A 25197-nucleotide genomic window follows, 5' to 3' on the forward strand; every position below is an offset into this window, starting at 1 on the left:
TAAATTGAACGTAGTTATGCAGAATGTAGCCAGTCCACAATAATGTCGAGCTGAAATAATGACACTTTAGAAACAACATGATATTAAAAATGTACGTAAAATGTAAAATTGTAAATAGTATTTTATTTCAAGAATAATTTTTTTGCGGCTTGGCTATTTTCAGCAGAACGTAAAGAAAACCTTCTCGCATCTGATCTATATCATATCTAATTTTTTTTATTTTTTGTGTACTGGCTATTTTCTGCATAATTATGTCCAATTGTTACAAAATTTATTCGTATTGTATTTAAAAATAATCTTTGTTAACAATATAATATTAAAAACAATACTTATGTAATTAAAAAGAAATCATATTTCGAAGTAAATTACCTTAAGCCGCGTTGAGACGGTCCAAGTACGATCGAAGTGCACTTGGACCGAGTGCCATCCAAGTGTAGTCGTATGAGACATCTTCATACTAATTATTCCTATCCAAGCTACTTGGACCGCGTCCTACTCATCGAAGTTAGCTTGGATAGGAATAATTAGTATGAAGATGTCACTTGGATGGCACTCGATCCAAGTGTACTTGGATCGTACTTGGACCGTGTCAACGCGGCTTTAGCGACGTAATAATATTTTCAATATCAATTGTTGCGAAGTATCTAGGTAACTAAATCTTTAATAAGTCATGTAACCAATGCATGTTTGAATAGTAATTAAATAAACTATTGATTACCATTCTTATAATGAACGGAAATAATTGATAATTATCGCTTTCGCTGCTGAATAGATAATGAGATTTTAATTGCCCCCTTTAAAATGCACGTTAATTACATCGATCGGCCGCCTGGTCATTACGCACCGTGTGCGTCTTCCGCGTCCAAAGTATTATTAACAATTTTTGATAAGTTTTTTTCTAGTAGTTGCATGCTAATAATTGAATTGTGCAGTATAATAACTACATTAACAGTAACAACTATTGAACAAAATGACTAAGTCCAATGTTAAATATTCATATGAATCGCAATGCAATGTATTATGAATAATCTGCGACGATATTGACATAATTGTTATATTTTGATCAGACAATAATATGGCGGCTCAAAGATCAAAATAAGTGCAGTTACATGGTTATTTTACCACGTTTTTTTTAGCTCGTATTATTGTTTATCCAGTACAAATCTTGCAATCGATTTTTAACTAACTCACCGACTAGCTAGACATTTGAAACTTTTAGAATATATCAGAACACGATGCCAATGCATTCTTTTAATACTTTTAGCCATCTTTAAGTAGAATTGAATTCATTTTTAGTTAATTCTGTTTTGTATGAAAAGTTATTTCGGAAGAAATCCGTAATCCAATCCAATATTATTGGTTGCTAAGGTCCTAGCAACTAACTTATTAATATATACGTGCGTTACTATGGAAATCAAAATGACATTTCAGTATTCTATATTTGTTTGTTTGTTGCAAAATAGTAAAAAAATGATTTGTTGACAATTGTCTTATTTGTCCTAAATTATTAATACATAGAATTGGCAAGTTTATATGATTTAACAGAAAATTTAAAAACGTGGTATATAAAAAGTTCTTTTTATCTTGTAATTATTTTTCTTCTTATTTTACCAATAACAATAAATTAATCTGTATGAAATCACTTCAGTGACTATTAATTAATAGCATCTACATGAGCATGATGTATTATAATATTATGTTTTCGATAAACTGGTTTACCGGTAAATACATTTATATTTGATTACCGATTAACCAGTATTTGGTTAAATTAAAAAACCGTTTAGTTTCTACGGTACAAGTCGGTTTACAGGAAGCGAGGCGGAAACCACGCCAATTTTCATAGCCGATTTTGGCAAAATTCATGAATTCAAGAATGAAATCCTAACCTAACCTAACAAATAATCCAGTATATCGGCTATTTTCAAATTTTTGCCGCTGGCTTCCCATAAACCGACAAGAACCATTTCTACTTTTGAAAAGCACACACTTATAAATAAATACCTATTTACTATTATGCCAGTGTAATATTTTCTATGTCATTAAAATTAGTTCTAACGAATAAAAGTTTTTTTTTTAATTTGATAATTAATTTTTAATACCATAATAATATTTAGCGGTAAATAGTTATTTCATATTTTGAAGATTTACCTATAATTTTACACGTCCTATATTACAATGGAGGTAGGAAGGTACAGTTGTTAAATTAAATAATAAATCTTAGTTAATTATTTATAAATACATGTGTACATATTACGTAATCCGTTAAATATAATATTTTATTTTAATATTATGCATAACGTCATAATATTCAGAATAATTATATAACTAAACAATTTACTTTCACTAATAATATCGATAATTATTATCCATACCTGTATTTAATAATGCTAATGCCAATATATAAAATGTAATTAATTCTAGAAATCATTAATGAAATCATTAAGAATTGTCCGCAGTGTTTTTTCAAATTTATAAGTTCAGAGGTAATATTTTATAAAGGATTGAAATTAACAATTGAATAATATTGTTATTATATAATATATTATACCTAATTAATTGTATTTGATACATAGGTAGATGCGAAATATTAAAACGAATTAATAAAAACTGAACTGAGAATTTGGAGGTTATATTTGTCGACCATGTGTTGTAGTGTAAACGATGTAAATTTGGTGTAATAAATTTAATAATAATGTAGTTTGCCATGTATAATGTAAACAGAAAACTGTTGATAATATATTATCTTACCGTGAGTTAGAATGTTAACCGTCTCATTATGCAGGTAGAACAGGCTATAGACGCAACCCCACGCACTGAGCAGGGGTCTATACCCCGTCTTGACGTAGGGGTTGAATTGCAAGTGCCTCGGCATGTCCTCCCAGAGGAGCAACTGCTGGCAGTCGCTCTTGCAGCCGTTCTCGCCGCGGTGCTCCTTGCCATTGCTGGACGGCTTCGGAGTCTCGCTGACGACTTCGGAGTCTTTATCGGCGGCAGGGTCAGGGTCCGCGGCCAGACGCAGCCTCGGCGGACCGCCGTTAGAGTCCACGAGCGACATCTCGCGCGAAATATTCAATTAACACTAAAAATAACGCCGGCGAGTTACATAGTTATTATTATACCGCGTCGCATTACGTAAAGCTCGAGACATGAATGAAAAGCGATGCCGTCGACGCTTGCATTGACGCGGGAACCGAACGCGCACTACTGATTGCCCGAGAGATGATCGCGTTAGCCGAAGATGTGTTATTATTTTGTAATATAATAGTATTGCACAAGATAGTTTGGGCGCGGGCCGCTGAGGCGCGAACGTGGACTAGTGCGTTTGACAGGCACGCGCGTCGAACTCGACCGGGCGGAGCGTCGGAGTGAGGCGATAGGCGCCGACGTCGCTCGAGCGCCGCGCCACTGACTGACTGACCCGGCCCGCTGGAGGGCTGCGCCGATGTTGCCAGTGCTCTGCCGCGAAACACGGTGCTGGATGGGGGAAGAAAATTTGCGTGCAAAAAATAAACGGCTAGATTTACATTGAAAAACGTCGCTGTATTTTAAATACCTCCTATGTGGTTTGAGTCATATTCTGAGATAATCGTAAAAAACTGATTTAAAAAATAATCGTAAATGATATATAAGTTTTAACATTTTTTGAAGATCCTAATTACAAAATAAAATTGGATAATCATATTTTTTTTACAATATATTTATTATTAAATGGTAAAATCGTAGCTTTTTCCGTGTCTTTATCACATAGAATTAATAAAATTCTATATGCACCGTGTTGAATCATGACATGATTCATTGTAACCATGCCGTGTTCACATAGGATTATTTTAATACTGATGTATTGCGGTGGACGCTAACATAGGATTAATTACTGTGCATGATAACCAATCAATATCAAATTAATGTTCATATTGAATCTAATAACATTGGAACATAATAATTGTCTGCAACGCTCCACGAACAACGCGTAATTTTTTCATCTCTTTCCGATAAGAAAGCTCAAGGCGAACAGTGGTACGGTGAAATGTAATACGTACAATTTACATGTAACCGATAACCATGATTTCAGTGTTGTTTCAGAGAGACGAAACGCAGTATTTACATCTCTATTTCGTTTTATTACTATTATGACCGATTATTATGTAATTGAAAATCTGGATAATAATTATTACAAAGCGTTGCAATTTGCAAATGGATATTCTTCTAACGTGATATTCTAAACTGAGGCAATGTTTGTATTTTATAACTGAACACCAGAGTCGCATTAGAAGAATAACAATATTTTATATTAATATACCTATTTCAATGACACTTTATTTGGAATGTTCACTGAAACACAGCTCTACGTCGTGTTTTATATATAGTTCGTTCATTAAAATGTCGTTTGATAAGTGTTTAGCTTACACATTTGTTTAATTAAAATGAGTATGATTTGAAATCATTTTAATTTATATCGATTCGAATTTTAGTTTTTTGTGACTTGAAAAAGCGATAGGTATCTGATAAAGCTTAGCTCGTGGTCCAGTGGGTAAGGCGCTGGCCTTCCGCTCGAGAGTTCTGGGTTCGATTCCCGGTGAGGACACAATATTTATGTGTTTTTCTGAAAGCCTTGGTGTTTATGATTGTTCAAAATTACTAACAACCACCTTGTACGAAAAAGCAAGGACATGGTTATTAATAATTACAAAAAAAAGCTTAGAATAAACTGCAATTGGTGAATAGATATAGGTGAATTATAAGGAGTGAGATTGAAAATTTCTGAGAAATTAGAAATGAAATATCGTTTATTAATGTGTTATTGCTGCATTTCTTTATAGAAATTCTAAACTATTATTGTTTAAGTTTGCACCATTCACACGCTTAATATTTGACACAATAATTAATTCTGTCTTAAATGAAGTTATTGATATTTTTATATCAAAATACATCAGTCTGCTGTACAAATGAAAATTTTAGTTATACAAATTTTACGAAAGTTGCATTAAAAGTGTTCTGAGCATTTACGTACATTGAATATTATCACAGAACAGATTAATAAATACAACTCCGATTGGCTATACCCAAATACACTACATTTTGAAGCAAGGCTTTGAATGTGTGAGTGTCCTACGAAAATGAAGCCCACATTATAAATGTAATACACCAATATTCAATAAGCGTCAGTGCATAAACTGAAAGCAGTTGTCAGAACACTCAGAACGAAGGACAAGCTTAAAATGACGTATTCTTGACACGCGTATACCATATTCTTCCACACTCGAGATCGGTTTCCTGTTACTCCACACCCGTTAGGTATTTCAGTTCCCATTAATTCTGTGTTTCCTGAATATTATATTATTAAAACTGTCCGTGTGTTATTGTTTTTCAGCGTGGGTAGAACACTGTTTATATACAAATGTTCTCGGTCTGGACTATGGTTAATGGATTCAATATTTTTTACTAGGTACCCTAATATTGAAGGGCTGCGAGGCCTTCCCAGTATAGACTCGGTCACTGTCATTGCATGTTAATTCATAAACACAAAAGATTATATTTTTATTTAAAGCCGTTTCACACGAGATACCGGTGTCCCGACACAGGCATTTTACACATAAATGAATGGGGGCGTTCAGACGGAGACACACGTGTGTCGCGTTCATTTATATGTATATGAAGTGTCCAGAGATACCGGTGTCCAGACACCAGTGTCTCATGTGAAACGGCGAGTACCTCTCCATACAATTCCAGTAAGAATGTTGTAAATTTTGGGTCTTCTAATACAATGATTATACGGCAATTTTTAATTATACAAATTGAATTATAAGAATTATCTTCCGATTAAATGAATGCCATATTTGGAAAAGTAAATGATTAAATGGCAACACTGACTGGGCTTTGAGGCTCGCGGGGGGCAGGCGGCACTGCCGTGAACAACCCTCCGTACGGAGGGGGTTGATTGCGCGATGGGACGCCGCGTGCCGTCCAAAACCAACTTCAACACTACAATATTTGCTCTCTCTCTCTCTATGTCCGTCCCTCTCTCCGTCGTTTTTGTAAGTATCGAACATGAGTTTTCTTTAAGCATTTTCATTCCTGACTAGTAGTAATATAATTAAGATTTACCTACGTTCCTTCACACACACTTACCTCTAATTCAACCGCAATGTTAAGTTGTTACTTTTTCAAATACGTAAATATTAAAAACTTTAATATAACATTACCCGTTCCTATTCTTAAACTATTTTTAGTCCAAAATAGAAGCGCCAAAAACTGATATCAACAAGTTTAAAGAAAATACTTCAATAGTTTTGTAGGTTATGCAATATAGGTACCTATGCTTTGTCCTCTTACTCTTTAATACCCTTTGGAAGTTTTGCACTATGTTGATACATCACCTAATATGTAGAGATTTGTACACCACTGCTCTTGCGCATCTATTCTACACACAAAGCTACTATCTGCGGCTATCGAGGATAGTTTATCATATTTATGTATTGAGGTATTATAATTGTTACAATAAATTAGCCGTATAAACTGTCAAAACTGTCTATCTCGCTCTAAAAGTAAATACAGCCATGAGAGGTGCCGTTAAAACATAGCACTCTCACAGTTCATCCAGTTAATATATTGTAACAATTATCCGCTTATATATTAAATATGATATACTACCCTCCACAGTCATCGATAGCAACCTTGTGTATGGAATATATGCGCTGGTTTTAAGGGTTCTAGGAAGATTCGGCGCCGGGACAACTGGGCGCTACGCAATCGAATGAAATTCGAAAATAAATAGAAGTTCGTGAATTATAAGTAGAAAGTAAAACATATATTTAATACTTACTTATTTATTATTATATTATTTAAGATTTAGTGAGAATTTAAATATACACACATAAATAATGATTTCCAACGAGAAGAGAGTTATTTTATTTTTATATGAGACTTCATGGATAATTATTTTCAATTCGCAATAAAAAATATTATGTTATGAGGGATGCGTATACCAGCAGAGGCACCTAGCGGAAAAATACGAAGCTTGCAATTTGAGATATTTTTTTGATTATTTACAATTTTTACTCTATTAATTAATAAATACGTATGTAAGTATTTGAAAACATTAAAAAGAAAAATATTTTTTTAAGTCTAAGATAAACTTACAATTATTGTAAAAAAATGTTATAAAATGTGAATTTATCACAGGACCACATCTTATTATTACTATATTTTATGGTCATTTTTATTATTAAAAATTAGTTTATTAAGTTTTCAATTTTTTCTCGTACTTTTGACTAATTCATAGTTTTAATATTTTTTTATATTTATTTTAAAACATCGATTTTTATAAAAATATAAATGTGTATAACTTGAAATCCTTTTTATTTATATCAAATCGAGTTAAATATCTCATATTAAATCTTTCAACCTAAATAAGATTATGAATGATCGAACATGGTTAAAAAATTGATTAAATTATTAGTAATTGCAAATATATTAACACTAAATTTCAAGATATCCCGCATGTCATCGTTTTACTGGTAAGCTCGAATGTGACAGTATTTAAATTTTAGTGTAGACAAGAATCTGAAAGTAGACTTTTAATTAAACCAATTTCAATTTTTCAATTTCAATTTATTTTTTAACATATTGTGGACACTACAATAATTATAAGTTTAAGACGTTCACAACATGAAATATTATTATAACGAAAAACGTAATGACAACGATAAAAATGAAAATATAAAAAGAGAACATATTAATATAAACATACAAAAGCAGTGAAAATACAATTATACATATATATAAGTTCAAAGAAGCACGTCGAGTTTGCTAAGGAGATCCTATTTTAATAATTTATAAAATAGCGTCCACCTAAACTCACCCTCACGCAAGTGGAATATATCAACACCCGAAGCAATTTTGTTGAACATAGTTATCGCCCTCCCAATTGGCATTACCAGTGGCAGGTTGGTTCTAGGAGAATAAACAACTAATGCTCACTATGTCTAAGATAGTTATCAGGGACACACAGGTCAACACTTCCCAGAATGGCAGAGTTCTCATTTATACCTCGTATAAGTCGAAAAAGTACGTAGCGACATAAAGATCTCTTCCAAATTGCAGACTGCAGTATGTACCTAAGCATACCTAAAAGACACACAGGTTTACACTGCCCAGAATGGCAGAGTTCTCAGTCACTCAATAACTTCATTTATTTAAACAACATGTAATGACGGCTCGTTATCATCGAGGTTTGTAATAGCTCCGATGGAATAACTACGTGTATAGGAAGTTAATTAATTAAATAATTATTTATACTAATTTTATTTCAGGTGGTAGTTACCTTTATAAAATATTGAGGTTTGAACCAACTATGCGGTCTAATATAGAAAGTCAGATAATTCTTCTTATTGTGCCATCACCTAGCGGAGGTCGGCCACCATCAAGGCAATCTTATCTTTGTCGTCTGCTACCCGGAACAGTTCAGTGGAGCTGCACTCGTACCAATCACGGAGGTTCTTAATAACGTTTTGCAATTTTCCACTTTTAAACATTGATCGCACATTCCAGGTCGCAATGTTCATAGCCGGTCCGGGGATTCTTAGCATCCTCTGACCATTTAAGGCCTGCCGGGGACTGAGGGCCATGCAATTTTATTTTCCAGCCATAATGATTACTAAGGATATAGTTAATGTGGTAGTTTCCTGTTGCTTTCCACATCGCAGTGTCAAAGCCATTAAAACCGTTGCAACCATGCCTCCAGTTATCTAAATGTAATCTGTACCGAAATCCATCCTCTCCACCTTACATCAGCACTGGTAATTGCTGCTGCCCAATACCAGGGATATTTATTGACTTCCCAGCCTAGATCCGCTGTGTTCTGCGATACCAGGGTCACCTCTAGGAGGATGTGGTGCTGGCACCACGCACAGACGGTCTCGGTAAGGGAGAGGCTAATGATCTGTTTTAGATCTATATTACGCATCCACTTGCCTTGTAGGACAGCGAGGACCAGTGTCTGGTTTACTCACAACAAAGGTACTACCTTTGCAGTCCAACTTAACCCTTCAGTGGGTCTATTCTATGCTTATCGACCGCTAAAGTGATAAAGTGAAAAATATTATCAAACTTAGGGTAGGTTTGTATCAAAATATTAGCACTTATTGTAACAATTACACGAAGCCGGTTTTTATTGTTGCAATAAGTGCTATATTTTAACAGCACCTATCTTGCTGCTGTTAAAATATCGCACTTATTGCAACAATAAAAACCGGCTTCGTGTAATTGTTACAATAAGTGCTAATATTTTGATACAAACCTACCCTAAGTTTGATACTATTTATCAATTTAGTGTTCGATAAGTATAGAATAGACCCACATATAATATAAATTCGTAATATAGCTCTCATCGTAATATTCCGTATTTGCAATTTAATAAATATATGTTAATCATTTTTATTGTATTTTTTGGACGTTTGCTGCTCCCTGAACCCCTTCCGCCGGTCTAAGGAGTGGACATAGATAGACCAATATGAAAATAAAGATGAAACATTAGGTTGATCATCTACGATGTAATATATCGTAGAAAGTTATGAAACCAACAATATTAGCTATAATATAATTCTTCTTTGGCCATATCCGCCCCTTAGCTGGAGCATATGGACACCACGCGGCGCCTCCAAGAATCCCTGTCGCTCGCCAGTCTTCTCGCTTCGTTCCAGGTCAAACCAGCTCCGCCGTATACACTCTGTAGATTGTATTTAGCGGCCTTCCAGGTCGCCGTAATCCGGTCGGCTTGAAGAACAGGCAAACCAGGTTAAAGTTCTCTTCTGGCATCCGTAGCACGTGGCCGAGCCAGGTCCAACGTCGCCTCTTCACTTTCAGCGTGATGAGAGGCTGCTTGGTGCGTTCTCTTATCTCCTCGTTGCTCCTAAAGTCATACCACCTCACACCTAGTATTCGTCGCAAACATCTATTTTCGAAGCTCAGTATACGGTTGCTCTGAGCCTTCGTAAGGTGCAATGATTCGCTACCGTAAAGCAGCACTATCAGAATGCAAGCGTCAAATAGGCGACATTTGGTTTTGACCGAGTACAATCGTGAGTCCCAGACATTTCGCATCGAGTTGAATGTTGCTCCAGCCATTCCCATTCGGATAGCGAGCTCTTTCTGCAAAATGCCATCTCCCGTGATGTGTACCCCCAGGTACTTGAAGCTGTCGACGCTCTCGATGTTTTGTCCATCGCTAATCAGAGGGAAATCTGGATCAGGACAGGTGCTATTGCACAAGACGGTTGTTTTTTTTTGCGTTGATTTTCAAACAATATAATTCATCACTTATTATTAAAATAATATTATGCATAAAGCGTTATTATAAAAGAAATAAAAATTCTTATTAGTAGCATTATTTATTACGTAAAGTTTTACTTGGCGAGGATAAAGTTTGCTTAAATGGCCAATGAAGCTTAAAAGTTAAATAATTATTCCTCGTATATAATAATTATTATAATCTGAAACAAGGAGCTTTTGTCGTGACATAATTATATAAAGCGATAAATCATTATAGTTATAAATATTTTTGTTAACATGAATTATTATTAAAGTTGTAAATTTAATTCATAACCATTAGGAAATGTCCTTAGAAACCTCACAAATTTCTTTTCACCTCTCCAATACAATTAAATTAACAGTTATTAGTAAGTACTTACCTACAAGGATGTCGCGAATTAATTATTATGACGTCCTCTATGAATCATGCTTGTAGGTAATATTATCACATTGATTTAAAATACAACGATGGATGGCTCTCGTTAACAGATTTGGAATTATGAAAATACATTAGCAGAGCTGATTCTAAATAGTTGATAAAATTCTGAATAGGGATTCCAATCCCGGGATCCCGAGCTATTTTCGATACATATGAATCCCGGGATTGGTAAACATAATCCCGAAACTTTCGGGACTGGTTTTTTATCAATTTTTATGAACAATAAAATAAAAACGAAACGATAACAGAATAATTACAAGATAAAAAGAACTTTTTATATACAACGTTTATAAATTCTGTTGAACCATAAAAAATTGAATTGACTAGTTTCAACGATCAAAAAAAAATGTACTTGACATGTCATATTGATTTCCATAGTAACGCACGTATATATTAATAATTTAGTTGCTCCCTAGCAACCAATAATGGGTCGAAATAACTTTCGAATTAAAAAAATGCATTGGCATCGTGTTCTGATGTATTCTAAAAGTTTCAAATGTCTACTAGCTAGAGTCTAGCTAGTCGGGAAGTTAGTTAAAAATCGATTGCAAGATTTATACCGGACAAAGAACCACCGGACAAATAAGAATACGAGCTAAGAAAAACGTTGCAAAAAATACTTTTAATAACAAATAACTACATTAGAAATAAACTGAGTTTGAATGAAGTTTGATTTATTACCCATGTGTAAGTTGCGGATTCATTTTATTTTTTTACAAAAATTAATAAAAATGAGTAATATTGGAAAAAAACAATGCTTCGCACTTTTAACAAAGTAATTCCACCATGGTTTCATACGTTTTACGGCAGTTTCATATTTTGCTGACTAATTAATTAGATTTATGAAGCGGAAAGGCCATACAGTATAAACCATGATTTGCTTTACTATTTTAAATCTCGCAAACCCATTCATTAAGTCTTTACTATCAGAAACAGCAAATTCACGTTATTATTTATATTACAATATTATTTACTCCATTAAACTTATGTATTTCCATGATTGAACGTACACAATATTAACAATAAATGTCTTAAATAGTATAAATTACATTAGATTTATTTTTGACCGATTTTATCAATGTTATTTGTACCTATATATAAAATTTTTATATTAACTATGGAAAAAAAATGCCAATCCCGGGACCAGTCCCGGGATCCGGGGATTGTCAAATTGTTGTTATGGATTTAATATAATTAAACACTAATAATTTATTTTATGTTTATTTATTCAATTCACAACACAAATCACACGTACAGTTATAATAATTTTCACTTACATTACTTACAAGTCAGAATACGGAGAAGTCTGGATAGACCTGGACAGTCGGAACGTAGGATTATTACTGGCCTCTGAGGTGTCGATACTTGTGAGTATCTAGCAATTTATAATGGAATGAGACAAAGGAAAGTTTTGGACGTTGCACTTATTATGCAGGGATGTATGTTTATGATAGTAAGTAATTTAGCTAGAAATTTAGTATTGTTTGTTTACATTACAATGGAAAGCACTTAGTTAGTTTAAATAATGTCGCGACGAGTAAATACGATAAGTATTGATAATTATACATCAGGGCTTCTCAATATTATACAGGGGTAACAAAGAATAATATAACAAGGAATAAAATATAATATAAAAGGGCGTATACATAACAACTCCCTCCTAAAAGAATAAACTTATGGTTGACAATTTTGCCATGAGTTTATGTTAGATAATATTAATTAATTTTATTTATTAATCTTGCGCTTCTCCTAACAGTTGATGTGGATGGGTGAACATTTACTTCATTTGGTTGAGTTAGGTTTAAACTTGTTATTTCACTTAGTTCAACATCATCTGGAGGATTTTGATTATTGAAGCAGACATTGAATATATTATTGACAGGTCTATTGGTGTCATTGGCACCTTCTATAGATAGTATTTTAGAGCATTTCTTATTACATAAATTATACAGTTTATACAAGAGGTAAATAACAATACATATAGAGATAATATACATGAAATATTGGTATGTATTCATTTGTTGTTTGAATTTAGGTTGATCTAACAGATTGTCTATATTATCTGAGATAGAGTTTATTTTGTGTGAGATTAAGTGCAGATTTTCTAATCCTGCGTTAGCATAGTGTAATGGCTGTAAGGGAGGAAAAGGGATTGTTTTATTTATTTCTTCTTTACAACAATCATCATCTAGTATATTTATATTAGGAATAAAAGCATTATAATTAGAATATGTTTGTACAATTTCAGTGGTTAACATGACATTTTTTGTATAACCTTTACATCCAGGTTTCAACGATAGTATTCCTACATTATACAAAGTTACATCGGTTATTTTAGAGTTACAACTTAAAGTAATTGTAGATGGTTCTGAGAAGACATATACCCATTGGTTATTTGTTGATAGTTTATACCAAATGTCTAATTTTTCAAAAGTTTGTTGAACTATGCAAGATTTAGGTATTATATTGGAATTTATTAACTCTGTTTCGCAAATAGGTCTGGAATTGCTAGTATGTATTACATTCATTTGTTTACAAATAAAATTTTGATTAGATAATTCATAACAATTTTCTAGTGTTTGTAATAGAGTATATTGAATTTTTGTTGTGGAGTAAGCTAGGTATTTTTGAGATGGATGAACAGATATGAAACCATTTGGAGTGTAAACGGGTAAAGAAATTAAATGATATAAGTCATAGACATTGTTATTAGTGTATGGTATAGAAATTTTGTAGATTATGTTTTTATTGATATAATATAATTTTATATTAATAATGGTTAATAGATAGTGAATGTTTTCGATATCTAATGACACAGGGTAGCTAAAACCTTCTGGTAAAAGCGATTGAGTTTTACGTAGTTCTTCTAGTAATTGATTTGGGGAGATAATAGATGGATGGATTTGATTTGATCTAGCAAAAAGGATAGATGATATAATGGTATTCAATTCGATTTCCAATTCGTTAATAAAAAATGTTAATGAGGTATAGTGTGATAAAACTAATTCTATTGTTTTCATTTCATCTTGAGTTGATTGAATAGTATGTATGTGTTTGTTAAAATTTCGTATGTTAGCATTGAATATTTTTTCATTATCATTAAGATTAGAAATAGTTTGATTAAAATTATTGATAGTGGTTGTTATAACTTGAGTTTGATCTTTAAGCAAATGCAAGATTTCGATATCTTCTTTAGATATTTTTTTTATAGCTTCATCATAGTAACTGGCATCTTGAGAATCTAACGTTCCAAAGAGAGTTTTACTAATGCTACCAATGACGTTTATGAGTCCGCGTTTTGATCGCGTGTGGTTCTGAGAATGTCCTACCAATTGAGATATAGTATTTTCCAGTTTGATTAGAACAGGAATTTTATTTTTTAAGTATTCTAGTTTAGAAGAGCAAATATTATTTTCGGTTTTTCTAGATATGAAATGACAAATGTGAGACGTTTTGATATAGATCTGTTCAGCTAGGTTGATTTTATTATTTAAAAAGGTTATGTTGTAATGTGTGATGAGCTTCCAGCTGGAGTCGTAGAATGTAAGTTTTCCCAAATTATCGTAGAGAAGACCAGGAGATTTGTTGATATTTTGGTTGTCGTAATCTAATGCGTATGTGTTTACTGTGATGGATCTGAAACAGCATGTTTCACTCGGTTAGTATGTACCTTAATTAATTTATTTTTTATCTTAATCGTAACATTTAGAGGACCATTGACCTTTATGATTTCGTAAGGTCCTTGGAAATTAGGGGACAGTTTTTTAGATTTATTTAATTTAGAAGCATTATTCGTAAGATATATTTTATCGCCAATTTCGAATGTTCGTAGGGTTTTGTCTTTATTATGCCTAATTTGTGTTTTTTCTTTTTCTCTTATTAAATTTTTTCTTGCTATTTCATGTGATTTTGTGAGTTTGAGTTTAAGATTGTCTAAAAATGAATCGTATGTGTACTTAAATTCGGATGTTTTAATAGCTGTTGGTAACTTAGGTTGATTTCCATAAACAAGTTCAAATGGTGTAAATTTTGTAGCAGTATGTGGAGTAGTGTTGTAACTGAACATAGCAAAGGGTAACCATTCATCCCAATCAGTCTGGCTAGGAGAGATATAGTGTTTTAGATAATCAGCTAAAGTAGCATGACTGCGCTCTAAAGAACCGTTGCTTTGAGGAGTATATGCGCTTGTTTGTATTTGTTCTATTTTAAAAAGTTTGGCTACTTCCTTAAGAATATTAGAGGTAAAATCCTTTCCTTGATCTGTAAGTATTTTTTCTGGAATTCCAAATTGACAAATAAACTTTGAAGTCAATTGAGTTGCAATAGTAACGGCTTCATGATTAGGAATAGGATAACATTGAGAATATTTGGTTAAGTCATCTTGAAGAGTTAATATGTACTTATTACCATTTTCTGTTAAAGGAAGGGGACCTACTATATCTAAAGCAATACGTTCGAAAGGTTTTTGGCTAGTTGTAGTTATTTCTATCGGTTGTTTAAGATTTTGACGAGATATTTTATTTTTCTGGCAAGATTCGCATTGTTTAATGTATGTTTTAATATCTTTTTGCATATTGGTCCATTTATATTTTAGTTTTACACGATTTAAAGTTCTATGATATCCTGAATGTCCGCTAAGAGGAGAGTCATGATATTCCTTTAATATTGAGGGTATTTCATCATGCTTAGGGTTAATTATTTTGTTATTACATATCGTGATATCTATATTTACATTATGGAAAATATACTGAATAATTTTTTTAATTTTTTTCCAATTAAGATTATCTAAACCGCACCCAAGTTGTGGAAAAGAGATACATGGTTCGTTATTATTTATTAGGATAGTTTTAAGATTAGAGATTGCTTGAAAAATAGAAATATAACTTGGTTTTTCCCAAAAATTTTGTTTCGTAATCAAATGGTAAATGTTGTTTTTAGATACTATTGATTTGAGTACATCACCTATTTGAGAGTGTGTATCTAACAATTCATCGTAATTATTGATCATGGTACTAATTTCGAGAGCAAGACCTTTGGACATAGACTTATCATTAGAGATACAGTGTGCGATGGATTGCTTTTGATTAAGAATTGATTCATCTATTTCAATTAAATTAGTATTAAAAGATTCATTTTGTTTTTCAAGAAAGTCATTGTATGATTGAATACCAGTGGAGGTAGAAGGGTTATTTATTAAGATTACACCTTGATTTTCGATTCGTGATAGAGCATCAGCATTAGAGTTCAGTTTACCTGGTTTATAAATAATTTCATAGTCATACTCTTCTAATTTTAATCTCCATCTTACGAGTCTAGAACCTGGGTCTTTTACGTTAAAAAGCCAAGAAAGGGGGCGATGATCAGTAAATATTTTAAATTTTCTACCGTATAGATAAGGTCTAAAATGTTTACATGCCCATACGATCGCTAATAGTTCTCGTTCTGTCGTGGAGTAATTAGATTCAGCTCTATTCAATGTACGAGATGCATATGCAATTGGTAAATCTTTTGCTAATGATCCTTGAGATAATACAGCACCTATAGCAAAGTTAGAAGCATCCGTTGTGAGGTTAAACGGTTGCGTGAAATCGGGATATTGAAGTATAGGTTCTGTTGTTAATTTGGTTTTTAATGATTGGAAAGCATCTTCCTGCAGCTTAGTCCAATTGAAAACTACATCTTTTTTCAACAAACATGTGAGATTTTGAGAGATTTTAGAAAAATTAGGAATGAACTTCCTATAATATCCTACCATTCCGAGGAAAGATTTGATATCTTTGGGATTCTTAGGTCTAGGGAAATTGGTAACAGAATTGATTTTTGAGGGATTTGGTTTAACTCCTTCTTCGGAAATAATATGACCTAAGTATGCGACTTCGTGACGCATAAATTCGCATTTGTCTGGCTGTAGCTTTAGGTTGTGTTGATCGAGACGCTGAAATATCTCGCGCAGTTTTCGAGAATGAGATTCGATTGAATCTGCATATATAACTATATCGTCTAAATACACAAAGCATTTAATTCCTTGTAAACCGGATAAAACATTGTTCATTAGCCTTTGGAAACAAGATGGTGCATTTTTTAAACCAAAACTCATTTTTGAAAATTGATAATGTCCTTGATTTGTGGAGAAAGCGGTTTTATCTGCGTCTTCAGGTGACATAGGGATTTGATGAAAACCGGAGGCTAAGTCAAGCGTTGTAAAATATTTTGAATGACCTAATTGATCTAAGATGTCTGAAATATTAGGTATTGGATAGCTATCATTGATAGTGACGTCATTGAGTTTTCTATAATCTATTACTACCCTCCATTTCTTTTTACCAGAGGCATCGTCCTTTTTAGGCACGACCCAAAGTGGTGAGGACCATGGTGAAGTAGAATGCTCTATTATATTTTGAGAAAGCATTTTATCTATTTGGTCTTGGACTTCAATTTTATGTACTTCTGGATACCTATATGATTTAGTGTATATTGGGACTTGAGATGTAACAGGTATCTTATGATGAGTTGAGTTGGTATGGGTTAATAGATCACCATCTAAATGAAATATATTATTATACTCGTGGCATAATGATATAATTGAATCAGCTTCCTCATTGTTCAGATGAGATAGCCGTAATTCTTTCTCAACCCGTTGATTGCGAGAGGAATCTTTACTAGATGTGTTTGTAAAGAATAGAAAACTTGCATGCTCGTCAAATGGTTCAAGAGTTATTTCGTTCGATAAAATATTAACTGACTTTTCACTATTATTAAGAATAGTTGCATAGACTTTATTTCCTGGACGTACTGTAGTAAGAGCTCGTGATAGATATACGTCTGGAAGGATTTGGACATCTGGTATTATACCATGTTTGATTTCTGGATTTTGGACAATTAATTCTATAAGGGTTTCGGATCTAGGATTAAGAGAAAAGATAGGATTAGTATTATTATTAAAAATAGGAATGATTTCGCTGTGGATGATCAACGTATTCGTTTCATAATCGATTTTCGCGTGGTTATTTAGGAAAAAATCATGACCTAATAGTCCGTCTAATGGAACATTGGTGACATCATTTGGAATCATATGGAAAGTATGCTCTAATTGCTTATATTTCAATGGAAATAACAAATTAACTATGCCAAGAGTTTTCACAGGATTTGGAGAGTTATCGATACCTTTAAGTGTGATTATTTCGGTTTCATTGACCAATTCTTCCTCGTTAAGGGAATTCATCTTTACTAATGAAATATCTGCACCAGTATCAAGCAATAGCCTAAGGGATTTCCTTATTATACTATCATATGGTAATTCCACATATGCCGTAATAGGTTCTAGTGAGAATATTCTGCCTGAATGTTTCGCACGTTCCTGGAATTGGCAGGATTCCGGGAGTGCTGGGAGTTTAAATTATTTTGAGGATTATTCTGTGTATTGTGTGGAGATTGACGATTTTGAAACTGACTTCGCGGGGTTTGAGATGTTTGACCGTTATGACTGTTCTGAACGTTCGGAGAAAAGTTTCGCGAATTTTGATTTTTATTATTGAATTGGCGTTTTCTACACTCTTCTAATATGTGACCTGATTTTTTACAATATCTACAGAATTTTACATTATTTGCGTAATTACGAGGTGTGCTGTTGTCAGCTATAAATTGATTAATGTTATGTTCCCGTTTTATTTGAGAATTTCTAAAAGGATTTACGTTGGGCTGTCTAGAATGATAGTTATTGTTTCTAGAATTATTAATGTTCATTTCCTTAATGGCACTTAATACTTTTTCCTCTTCTATCGCTATATTTGTAGCTTCAACTAAAGTCTTTGGCTTAGAAAGTCTGACCGCCATTGATATTTGTGTATTTGCACCTAGAATAAATGTATTTAATGCGCTATCTTCTATTTGTTTAATTCAACCTTTCAACTCATTATCATCACTAGTTGAGAATCGCGTTGCGCCTATCAAATTATTAGTACATGCTTCTACTCGTTGAATGAAATTAATTATAGGTTCATTATAATTTTGTTTACAATTTCTTAACTCTAATTCTAATTGTGAGGTATGTTTGTTGTCACCGTATGTAGATATTAAAAATGATTTGAATTCTGAGTATGTTTCGAATGCAAAGTTAGCAATAGTATATTTGGCTTTACCTTCTATTCTATGAATCATGTATTTTAATAATGTATTTTTTAATGGTTCGGAACATAATTCAAATGCAGAGTCGCAATCTTTTAAAAATGGATAAAGATTTTTTCTTTCTCCGTCAAAAGTTGAAATGAATTTCATGAGAGTGTCAATGGTAAGTGTAGACATTTTATGTGTGTGTTTTCACTGTGTAACGAGAGTAAGATTATGACAAAAATAATACTTATAATAATAACAGATATTATTACTTACAAACAGATTATAAGGAAAAGATTCATTGTAGATCTTGTTGAGTAGGTGATTCCGGACTTGGAGGTTTGAGCTTTCTTGGAGATTAGGAGACACAAGAGCTAGAGACACAGACACTTGGAGATTTGGAGACACGAGAGATTGAGACACAGACACTTGGAGATTTGGAGACACGAGAGATTGAGACACAGACACTTGGAGATTTGGAGACACGAGAGATTGAGACACAGACACTTGTAGATTTGCAGAGACTTGGAGACTTGAAGATTGAAGATGTAGAGATTTGGAGACTTGGAAGCTTCTTGGAGACTTGCAGTTTTATTTATAAATGAAGAAGACTTGAAAACTTGAGTAATGTGTAAGATTAATTTCCGTTCGATTCTAAATCGATGTACTTTTAAAATTTATTATTATGTATAGTTACGTGTTTTATTTTTATTTTTAATGGATTCTTGCTTGGTTTTAAAGAATAAAATTCACCGTTTAGTAATATTAATTAATACACTTCACGTTATTTAAGCTAAATCCCACGACTGACACCAAATTTTATGTTATGGATTTAATATAATTAAACACTAATAATTTATTTTATGTTTATTTATTCAATTCACAACACAAATCACACGTACAGTTATAATAATTTTCACTTACATTACTTACAAGTCAGAATACGGAGAAGTCTGGATAGACCTGGACAGTCGGAACTTAGGATTATTACTGGCCTCTGAGGTGTCGATACTTGTGAGTATCTAGCAATTTATAATGGAATGAGACAAAGGAAAGTTTTGGACGTTGCACTTATTATGCAGGGATGTATGTTTATGATAGTAAGTAATTTAGCTAGAAATTTAGTATTGTTTGTTTACATTACAATGGAAAGCACTTAGTTAGTTTAAATAATGTCGCGACGAGTAAATACGATAAGTATTGATAATTATACATCAGGGCTTCTCAATATTATACAGGGGTAACAAAGAATAATATAACAAGGAATAAAATATAGTATAAAAGGGCGTATACATAACATTGTAATCCTGAAATCCCGGGATCAAAATTTTGGCTCGGGATTGGATTCCCTAGTTAACACTGTAACACGTTTCCGTTATTTTTATTGCTCCAAAATAACACGGATATCACTCGGAGCAATTCCATAAACAAGGCGGTAATCTATAATTGTAACGTCGTATTGATTCAAAATGTATCGACATGTTAACTGTGTTAATCTACGACATTTGACTGCTCGTCGCAGAACTTTAGCGCTTAAAACGTTAGAAAAAATAGTTAGTTAAAAAATAATCGAAAAATACAAAATCCTAACTTTTGCGTAATGGCTGGTCATCACACAGGCAACATTTTCATAAGGGTGCCTCCTAACCGGTCAGCGCTACAGACTTTCTTTTTCATAGTATGTGTATGTCAATTTAAAGATTTTTGGTATATTTTAAAATGAATAACTAATAAAATAGGTAAATAGCTAACGAAAATGCCGATAATTTTATACCAAAAATCAGGGCAATCTAAGTCTTCTAAAGGGCGGCATTTTGCCTAGGGATGTCACTGGTTCACTTTTGACCGATAAGACTGGAGTTAGCTAAGGGATGCTTTCACCCAGCAGTGGATCGACCCCATTGATAATGATATAATCAACTATTTATATTTGGTAAACATTTACATTGTTAGTTTTCAATAATTGACTTGTAATTTGGGAGAAATTTCTGCATTTAACGATCTGTTATGCCATATAATATTATAATGTATTTTTATGACGGTTTGTTTAATCGATTAATGGTAAATAATTGATGGCCGCGCGGCTTAAGCGTCGGTCTATAGCGTCGTGGGTCCCAGGTTCGAAATCTGGGTCTGGCAAGTATGCATATTAGTTTTCATTTTGTGTAAGAGTCAGAGTATGGACCTAATAGGTTGAGCAAGTGGCTTACATCCATTTCTCGTAAAAAGTAAATCTGTTAATAATACAAACTTCCACTATATAGTATATGGAGACCCATTATGATCTTATTAGGATCGGACATGGTCGGAAAAAATGTAATATTATTGTTTCAAAGTCCATTTAATTTATCCAAATAATATTTAAACCCCTTGAGGGATGACGGGCTATAAATAAATCATTGTGCAGTAAATCAGGGAAGCGTCGAAAAAATACGACCGCCAAAAATATATTTTTATCTGCAACCTGCTTCGTGACGTAACACTGCGTTGTGGAACAGAGAGCGCTATAGTTTCCTTGGAGACCGTGTTATTGATTTTGGGCTGCAGCGAGAAAAGCAGATCCGACCGTTTCCCGCCAACACGGAACTGGAAGGCGGGAATTCATGGCCATTTTGAAATTGAACTGTCAGATTTTATCTGTCGCGTAATGACATCCGGATAATTTATAACAAAATCCGTAGGCCTACCGTGCGAGTGAATTGAATGTTAAAACTTTACATTGCAGAAGGAACACGCGTAGGTATTTTATACGATATGTTATGTTTTATAATTAAAACAATTCAAAAACATAGGAAAAATAATATTATTTTTTTTCGAAAATTTCATTTAATTTTGTATGTTACTGCGTGGTGTCGCAGATTTACGACATTAGGAAATCTTACATTTTTCAGTATAACAAAATACAAAACCAAATAGTAACAATTATAAAAAAAACTAATATATACACCTTATTTAATGTGTGATATTTTTATTCAAGCAATTTCAATCTTCTGTATATTTTACAAATTACAAATTAATGCGGATTTTGGCGTCCATACGAATTCGTCAACAACTGTCAAAGCAGAAATGCATAGACAATAATGCAGAAATGGTTTATTAATTTATTGAAATGTCCAAACAAAATCGGTAAAGTAGGATGTTTATGGTAAAACAGTTTTGTAGGCATCGAAAAAGGATATTATTTGATAATTTACACAGATGGCATTGGCTATATCGAAATAGTTTGAAATGTCGCAAATGTGTGACAATATGCAGTGAAGGTTTAATAGATCGTTTTGAAAACACTTATTATAATTATATATTATAACCAATAGAAAAAATCTTTTTGAAAAAAGTAAGACACAAGAGGAACCAAACCTGTATCTCTCGGGTATCGCGCCCACGCACATAGTCCACTATGCTAAAGGAGTCATACTTAATCCTTTCTATGCCGCAATTAGTTAATTGATAGTAATTAACATAAGAATTGGTGTAATTAGGGCGTCTAAAGACGCTTTGGGCACTTAATCGGTTAATTACGACAAACTTTAACTAGTGGCCTTTTTCTCAGAAGTGTTTTCAAAATTATGTAGGTATGTTCAATAATTAGAATGTTACATTCTTAAATCTTGTGAATTATTCGTTGAATAAAAAAAATAGTTATACTTACATTAATTATTGAATACAAATAATTTGAAAATTATTCTTGGCTGAAAAACATCGTATTAATAAAAGTAAAACATAATATTATGTAGTTTTAGGTATGTATAATCATTCATCATCATCATTCTTTTAATAAGTTTCCTCCATCCAGGACGATCCGGCGCCGACACTCTCGAGTTGATTTGACCGAGCATTCTTAAATCTCATATGGCGCATTCCATATTCTCTTACCATAGGGGGTTGCGTCCATCGCCCGCCTTGCTGTTTTCTCCTTCAGCAGCAGCGAACTCAGAAATAATGGGAACTGCAATACCTAATTTAAAGACGTGTCAAGAATACGTCATACGTCGAATACGGACAACTGCTCTCAGTTTATGCATTGAGGCTCATTTAATGTAGATGTATTACACACACTATTGCATATCTACAATGCGTGGTTCAGTTTCCTAGGACACATTCGAAACCCGACGTCAAAATTTACTGTATTAGTATATTATAGCCTATCGGAATTATATTTATTATCTGTTCTGTGTTCAGCAGTCTATGCACGTGGCCGAACCAGCGAAGTCTCTGCATTTTCATATGCCACGTGATATTTTCGTTATACCTTATCTCCTCATTATGCCTTGACTTCAAAGAGCCATCTTCCTGTACAACCTCAAATATTCCTCTCAAAACTCTCATATAAAACATATCTCGTCCTGTTTTCCGAGTGCCAAGCATTCTGATCCCTACGCTAATATTGGGCGCAGGAGGGTTTTATATAAGGTTGTTTTGGTTTTCCTTGAGAGTGTTTTGTTTTTCAGAAGCCTCTGGTGCCCAAAATAGCACCTGTTGACGAGGCTGATCCGGCGATTTATTTCGTCGCTTGTGTTATTAGTGACATGGGTGACGGCGCGACATGCACATGACACGTGAATTAACACATGAAGACACCATTTCAAAACTATATTATATATCTAATTATTTTAAAATAATAATAGGTAATACAAAAATCATGTGGCCATGTGAAATAAGTACCTACATACTTCGTTAAATCTAAAATTTAGAGACATCCTGGCGCCACCTAGAAATCAAAGTTGGTATTGTTAATACCTCGATTCACAATTATTATTACATATTAAGGCTATACCTCAGTTGAGGCACGGTCTAAAAAAATCGTGCTAGGCGATGCGCGGATCGCGGGTCGCGGATGCAAATGACGCATGCCAAACGAAATAAAATTTGTCATATAAATCCAACATGCGTCCATTTAATGTTGTGTTTATTGTTCTATTAGTAACAATAATAATATATTCATTGAGATGTTTTCTTTTCCAAGTAAATGGGTAACGTTTTTAGTCATCTTTACACGATTTAAGAATTAATACCCCCGTCGCCATCACGAAACAAATTGACGTATTTAGACCTAGACGTTCGCTTTCCGAATGCCAGCGAGTCTAAAATTTCGTCGCGCCTATAGTTGAAAATTATTTTCCGTTTCACTGATGTATCGTCTTAACGGAATTTGAAAAACACCTCGGACGCACAGATTTTAATAATTTTCGACGTGATTAGTGTTGCACAGGTTGCTTAATTGGTAAGGCACATTTTTCAGAATCCGCCGGATGCGAGTTTATGTCCCGAAAATGGTAAAAAATGGATAAAATGCAGTAAGAAAGGCAATGGGAAACATCAGAACCGCGTATCCAGCCTCGATTCGTCACGCCCCATAGCTTACCGCACGTTGTGATTTATTAGTTTTGAATTAATTGAGCTTCTACTGCCATCATAACATGGCGGCATCGCCCACTTTGAGAAGCTTTCTGGACTATGGCGAATAGTCGGTTACAAGCAATGACGTCCCGTGGGGGTAGGCAGATCATGCATTGCTTAACGGTAGCACATTATGAAGGGCGGCAAACAAAGGAATGAATAGGAATATTATAACTTTTGAGAACAGTGGCGGTTTTCCGTAAAGCAGACGATGCATTTTATTCATTGAAGAGTGCCAACGTCTTAGTTTAAAAAATGATGGAAGCATTCAGAATCCTGGTTACTATTATCATATTATTCATAGTTTTATAATCTAATACCTACTCAATGGCGTTTTATCGCACAGGAAAAATTTTGACAGGCGGAACTGCCAACTTGTGAAGGCCTCAGACATAGCCCCCACATCCTGAACCGGGCATCCATGCTAGGATATTTGGCGCCCCCCTACCTATCTCTAAAATTAATGTGTAAATTTACTGTTTTTGTTGTAGGTATATTTTAATACATCCATTTGAATTAAGGAGTTTTCGAGTGTCGATACACAATTAAATATTTTATCGTACAACCAAATAATTTTAAGCAATAACATTATTGAAGGAAAATAGCGCTACATGCGACTTTTTTACGATTAAAGCAAATTTGATATGTGTGTTTATCTCAATTATCTGGTCGACTGGCCTCGCCGGGCCCCTCCTAAGCCCGGCTCCCTAGGCTAGAGCCCTGTCAGCCCCCCCCCCCCCCCCCCCCCCCCCTTGTGCAGACATACACGTACCTAAAAGCATCACTGTTTAAGACTGTTTCGTGGAAATTCTCTAATCTTCAGTAGATGATGACTAATAAAATATGTCGGTAGGTATCGAACAAATTTCCATTCAATTTGAAATTAAATATGAAGGGGGTGGTATTCAAAGTCTGTTTGGGCGGCACTTTGACTAGGAACGGCACTG

General features: G+C 33.6%; 1 protein-coding gene and 1 long non-coding RNA gene across 2 annotated transcripts in view; one reads left to right on the forward strand and one right to left on the reverse strand.

Annotated features, from left to right (window-relative positions):
• The window catches only part of LOC147073088 (progestin and adipoQ receptor family member 4), a 300264-nt gene extending 296849 nt beyond the window's left edge, over positions 1 to 3415 (reverse strand). Inside the window, exon 1 of the mRNA XM_085945223.1 lies at positions 2749 to 3415. Coding sequence (XP_085801349.1) covers positions 2749 to 3055 — 307 coding nt within the window. The 5' untranslated portion in view covers positions 3056 to 3415. The remainder of the gene's footprint in view (positions 1 to 2748) is intronic.
• Positions 1 to 25197, forward strand: part of LOC147073085 (uncharacterized) — a 692917-nt gene that overhangs the window by 331171 nt on the left and 336549 nt on the right. The window lies entirely within an intron of this gene.

The sequence above is a fragment of the Rhyacophila brunnea genome, unplaced genomic scaffold (assembly GCF_057557595.1).
Source record: "Rhyacophila brunnea isolate RB1 unplaced genomic scaffold, BYU_Rbru_1.0 scaffold_18, whole genome shotgun sequence".
Classification (NCBI taxonomy): Eukaryota; Metazoa; Arthropoda; class Insecta; order Trichoptera; family Rhyacophilidae; genus Rhyacophila; species Rhyacophila brunnea.